The 5811-nt window shown below is 42.1% G+C and overlaps 2 pseudogenes across 2 annotated transcripts in view; one reads left to right on the top strand and one right to left on the bottom strand.

Moving 5' to 3' along the window:
- The window catches only part of TEOVI_000602900:pseudogene, a 1459-nt pseudogene extending 559 nt beyond the window's left edge, over positions 1–900 (bottom strand). The window contains exon 1 of the mRNA in view: positions 1–900. Coding sequence covers positions 1–900 — 900 coding nt within the window.
- Positions 901–3805: 2905 nt separating this feature from the next.
- The window catches only part of TEOVI_000603000:pseudogene, a 2599-nt pseudogene continuing 593 nt past the window's right edge, over positions 3806–5811 (top strand). The window contains 7 exon segments of the mRNA in view: positions 3806–4213; positions 4216–4635; positions 4637–4969; positions 4974–5030; positions 5033–5173; positions 5176–5331; positions 5334–5811. The exon segment at positions 5334–5811 is cut by the window's right edge and continues 593 nt beyond it. Of these exon segments, the coding sequence occupies positions 3806–4213; positions 4216–4635; positions 4637–4969; positions 4974–5030; positions 5033–5173; positions 5176–5331; positions 5334–5811 (1993 nt within the window).

Below are 5811 nucleotides of genomic sequence, written 5' to 3' on the forward strand. Positions count from 1 at the left end.
GGTTTCGCTGCTGAGCGGCGGCTGCGTCGCTAGGTCAGCTTTTCGCGCCAGGCAGACCTTGTAGATAAGGTTGGCCGTCTCTGTGGGGTCGTCGTTGCTGTTTGGCTTTGGTGTTTTGCATGCGTTTTCTGTTTCGATTGGTATTGTGTCATGCGCGATTGTTTTGTCTACTGTCGCTAAACCTTGAATGGCTATGCCGTTGGTGCCGCCGCCAGCATTGTTGCCGCATCCGTCGTTAGCTGTTAGCGGCGCTGTTGTGCTTTGTGTGCTCTTTGCCTGGAGTGAAGCGAACAATGGAATCGCTTTGATCGTGGTTGCACTAAGAAACTTAAGTTTTGTTTCGCTGGCTATCTGCTCGCCAGCCTTATTTAGCTCGCTGTCGGCCGCCTCCGTGTTGCACTTTGTGTTAGCTGGCGGTGTCACGATTGGGTGTACTCCGCATTTTGTTGTAAATCCGCTAGCACGGTTTGGTGTTGACGGGTCCGCTGCCGCTGCCGTTGTGTAAGTGACGGTTGCCTTTCCAGGTGTTATCCGGGACAGTAGTAATAGCCCTATCCTGCTCCCCACCTGCTCTGAGAGCTGAGTTACGGCGGTCGTTGCGGCCTGCTGTTTGCTGATTGCCTTATCTAGTCGCTGCGATGAAATTGCCTCTAGCAGTGTATATGCCATTCCGACCTTAGTCATTGCATGTTGTTCCGCTGCGAGTCTGAGTTGCTTTTGTTGTTTGCTCAAGGTTTGAACTGTACTAAACAGGTTGTTTAGTTTGCCTGAAAAATGCGTAAGCAAGTTGGCCAGGTACTTTCTCTCAGTACACTCGTCCTTGACCGCGTTAGCTGCTGTTCCTGGTTCTCCCATCGCCACGTTGGCTGTTACAAGTAAGGCTGTGGCTATTAACAACATCGTCTACTTATTCTTGGCGGTACCCTTTTTCTGTTACTACCGTGGTTTTGGTGTTATGCTTGTGTGTCTTTTTGTTGGTGTTGAAAAGAGGGAGAACCTTGATGTTTTCCGACGTTACTAATGCGCCCTTGACTGACCGCATGAAGGTGAGTCGTCTGTGGGTTGGCCTATAAACAATGCAACAGCTTGCAAGTCTTGTCCACAAAATAACCTCTTCCATTCTTTCCTCTGTTTTTTTCATCTCTACCCTATTCTCTCTATATTAAACGCTTTAAGTTTCCATATTTTCAGGTTATATCAGTGCTGAAATATCTCCCCAGTTACCACTTTTGTAAGCACCAGTATTGTAACTAACATCGCAGTTTCTCGACCCAATGTCAAAGAAAGTGCAGGTGCTTTCCAGTTAGCTGCATCACTGTTTTTCTCGTCAGTTGGCGATACTGTGGCATGATTAAACCTAATCTTGCTGATAGTTGCGCTTTGTAGATTTATTTGAGCTTTTTCATTGTTTTTCGTGTACATTTTGGTGCCTCTTACCTTGGGTTTGTTGGTGAACTCTTTTTTGATGTTACGTTTTTTTCCAATTGGAGATTTATTGTTTCTAAAGCTTTTATTCTGTCTGTCTTACTGACTCCGTCTTTTCTGCTAGCACATAGAGATAAATACACAGAGAAATCACTCTATATATACTCATTTCAGCACTACCCCTAGTTATTTTCATATTTCTATTTACTTTTGTCATTCGTGCAAATATCAGTGCTTGACCGTATGTAGGGGAGAAACTGGGAACGGGATGTTGTTTCTAAGTTGGTTTTAATATGTTAGCCATCCGGTCATGTTTGTGCACAGTAATTCCCCCGCTTGCGTTTACGCCTTGTTTGAGAGAAGTTTCTTAATGATTGCTGCGATTTCTTTGTTTTCTGCTTTTTGTGCTCTTTTCTAGCACCTTGCACCCTTCCGGAAACTATTGTGCATTTAGGCTTATTTTGACCCTCACTGTCTCCCCTATGTCCGTTTGCCTTTCATCACAAGATTGTGTGAGTGCCTTTTAAGTGCTGATCGCTTATATTAGCTTTTGTGAATGTACTAATACCGCTGTAGAGTGCTCTACTAGACTTTTATATTAATATTTCTTGCGTTTTCTTGATTAGGTAGTTTATTATTGGTCTGTTTTTCATATTGAAGATACTTTGAAAGACAAACAACTCACTAATTATAATATGTAAGTTATCACTTTCAATTTTTGACTTTAACACCTCTGCTACAATTGTCTCTTCTCCAGCGTTCTCGTGGCCAGCCCTGAGATCTGCGAGAAAATTGTAAGATACTGCCCTGTTCCTTTTCATCGCTGCGGCTGTATGGGCGGTCTGGCTGGATGACTATATTTTAGTCGCTGCGACCTCCTTGCGCTTTAGGTTGTTCGAGAGTAATTGCATTTTGGCTTTGCTGCCCGCTGCTGCTTGTGCTTTGCTAAGTTTATCTGTTAGCGTCTTGATACAGCCGCGTCTTACGTTATCGCCGTACCGAATTGTGTCACATGGTTTGTTCACCTGGTCGCTCTTGTTATGCAGCACAGTAGGTGCCTGGGTTGTATTTGCTGTTGCCCGGTTTAACAGAAATTCGAATCGTACGTTGGCAAGAAGTGACGGCCCCGGTGTGTCGTTGGTTTGCTACCTGTGTGGCTGATGGTCCTCTTGCAAGTACAAACTAATCGTGGTGTCTGGTGTCGGCTAAGGTTATGGAGGGGATAGATTTGTTGTACAGTGCAAGTCGGAGTCTTGGTTCTGGAGTTTTTCGGTTTGTTATCTTCTTTTTTTTGTACAAACACATTTGGGTCGACTTGCGTTCCGCCTGGCTTTCGCAGCTATGACACGAAATTTGTTTTACAATCAGAACTATTTGTAACATCTCGTTACATTTATCCTCATATAAGTTGTTGTATTAGCCTCGTTTCCAAATATATGACATAATCTCATTCAATTTCCTCACCTCTGCTGTAACTGTGTAAATCAACATTATTCGCCGGCTTAAAAATCGTCGTTTTTAATATAAGTTCTTCTTTTTTATCCATCCATATCCAAGTGTAATAGAGGGTATTATCGGCACCTTCTTTTAAATACTAATGTATTATTTTTTTGCGGTGCGCTGTGTCTTGTTACACATTGTTCCACCGCATTACATATTATTCCTTCTTCTCTTCCGTCTACTGCTTCTATCACATTACATGCTTAGTCGGTTCCATTTGACCAGTACACTCAATTTTATTTCTCACTTACTGTCTCTTCCACCATTTACATACGTATTATGATTCCAGCCGCCATATTTGTGTTAACATTGCGCATACTCATTTTCCTGTCTGTGTCTCCTTTTATAATATTGTTCGTGCACTCTTTCTCGCTCTTACTATTTTGCACAAAATTACTGTTTACCATCATTTGCGTGCTTCAATTCTTCCCGACCATTAAATATTTGTTATCACTTCTCTTATTGTTACTGCTCTCATTATAATATTTGTATATACACACACTCGCAACATACTTCTATTATCCAAAATAATATAAACGTAAAAAAATATCCATTAAATAAACATAATTAACTTTGGTGGAATAAAACTCATTTTTAATGTCCTATAACCGTACTACATTACATCAACAGGACACTTTCATACATATTTTATTAAAAATTTTGAAATATACATTGTGATTCCGACCACCTCATCGTGGTGCGAGGGTCTAGTACTCCGTCCAGAAGGAATCCAACTGCCCCTATCACACACTCTCCGACAGGATTGTGACGAGAAACAGGACTTCTACCACAAGAAAATGAGAAAGCAGCGGTATAGGCATCTGCGGTGAAGAAATACATTAGACTAATCTTCTGCACGTGCAAGTGTGCCTATATTGGGATCCATAGGCTTATATTACTTCTTATAGTAGATTTGGAACGGAATCCCAGTCCAGTCATTCGTGGAGCCTAGTGGAATGATAGGGGTTTCTCCTATGCGAACCGGATCGCTTTAGAGAAGAAGCTCCACGAAAATATGGTAGTCTTCTGTCTATTGTGGGAGATTCACTTGGCAGTTGAAGAATACTGCGCATTGAAAATTAGTAGATACCAACACATGGTGTCACATTCTCTGCATGGTGATAAGGTATTAATTCTAGTGAGAGAACGCGTGAAAATCATCTAAGTTCCAAAGAAGGAAGGACTGCCGGAAAGTTCCTCGGAAACACTGATGTTTTCAGCCGATTTAGCGTTAAATATAAAATCAGCTTACTACCCACGGAAGGGAAATGTCACTACCCCCAGTTTGAGAGCCTTGAAAGCTCAACTGGATCACTGGTAATAGGATACGACACAAACGCACGTCATGAGTTACGGGACCTGTTATGCTCAAATGATACTGTAGGAGAATGCATTATAGGCTGATGTCTACGAAATGATATCAAAATTTCAAATGATGGCACCCCAACGAGAAGAATGACTCACACAGCAACCATTTTGTCTCTCGACGTTACGATGTACAGAGACTGCGAAGTCACAAGATGGGAGGCAAGTCTCAGTCCAGATAGTGAGCACTACTGGATAACGTTTGAGGTATGTATTGGGATTGATGTAGAAATGATCGCCATCACTAAGTCAAGAAGTACGTTGCATGTTTTTAACGAAGCAAATTGGCAGGAGTTTCGAAAAGTGTATGATGCCACAAAGGTGAAAAATTAAGGAATCGAAAAAGAACGTGGATTCCATGAATGAGGCAGTGACTAAAGTCATTCGCACAGCAGCAAAGAAAACGATAACGAAATGTAAGTGAGTATTGCTACAGTTCTGGACACAAGAACTGGCCGAACTGGACACAAAAATAAGAGAATGTACAAATGAAAAGCACTGAGATATCCTTATACACAAGAGAAGGAAGGTTTTTTCCGAAAAGTCCCTACAACGGTGGAAGGAAAATGTGCCGAAGATGTCAGTGACCGATATTAAAAGTTCGAGTTTAGTCATGTCGGTGTATGCACTAAGGTCACTGACATCTCCGGTTATGGTAGTAAATAGTTACCCTCTAACACGCAGACAGAAAGCAAGATAATAAGCTATCACAGATGTATAGAAAGAGCTGTTTACGAAACCATCAGTTTCTCCTCCCATGAGTATATCTTACCGAGTGAGCGGAGAATTCGCACCAATAAAGATAGCAGAGCTTTAGACAGCACTGAAGGAACTTTCTTCAGGAAGTTCCACAGGTAAGGACGATACAAACTGTGAAAAGGTAAACAATTAGGATGCTGCAGTAAGAAATGTGACATCAAGTTCTTCAAATGTAGCCTACAGAGACACCGGGTGCCGGAGAAGTGGAAGTAGGACATTATTATCTCACTACTCAAAAAAAACAAACCTGACAAGTGTATATAATCGTTCCGACCAATCACACGCTCACTAGAACCTTCTGTAATCCCATGGACAGGATTGTAGCGAGACGCATACAGGACACAGTAGAATGTAAGGTGCAAGCAAAGCAAGGTGGATTTCTTGCAGGAAGGTCTACGTTTTTAGACGCCCTGATGACACTCACAGACTCCGTGACACATAGAATACCAGGAGAGACAGCCGCAGCGGTATTCATATATTTTTCGAGTGAATTTGACTATGTGTATCACAGGTGCATAATAGATGCATTAATAAGATATGAGGCAGACATGCACCTCATTGCGTGGGTTGCTAATTTTCTGTAGCGAATAACTGCAGTAGCATTAATAAACAACACCCCCTCAAAGAAAATACAGCTCACGTGTGGTGTTCCGCAAGGGTCCGTATTGGGGCCGTTACTATTCATTATTTCAATGCACTCCTTTAGCGCGAAATTGAATGCCGTACCAGTCCTTAAACACTGCTTCTTCGCAGAAGACCTCA

This window comes from Trypanosoma equiperdum, assembly GCF_001457755.1.
Source record: "Trypanosoma equiperdum strain OVI genome assembly, contig: ctg_1096, whole genome shotgun sequence".
Taxonomy (NCBI): domain Eukaryota; phylum Euglenozoa; class Kinetoplastea; order Trypanosomatida; family Trypanosomatidae; genus Trypanosoma; species Trypanosoma equiperdum.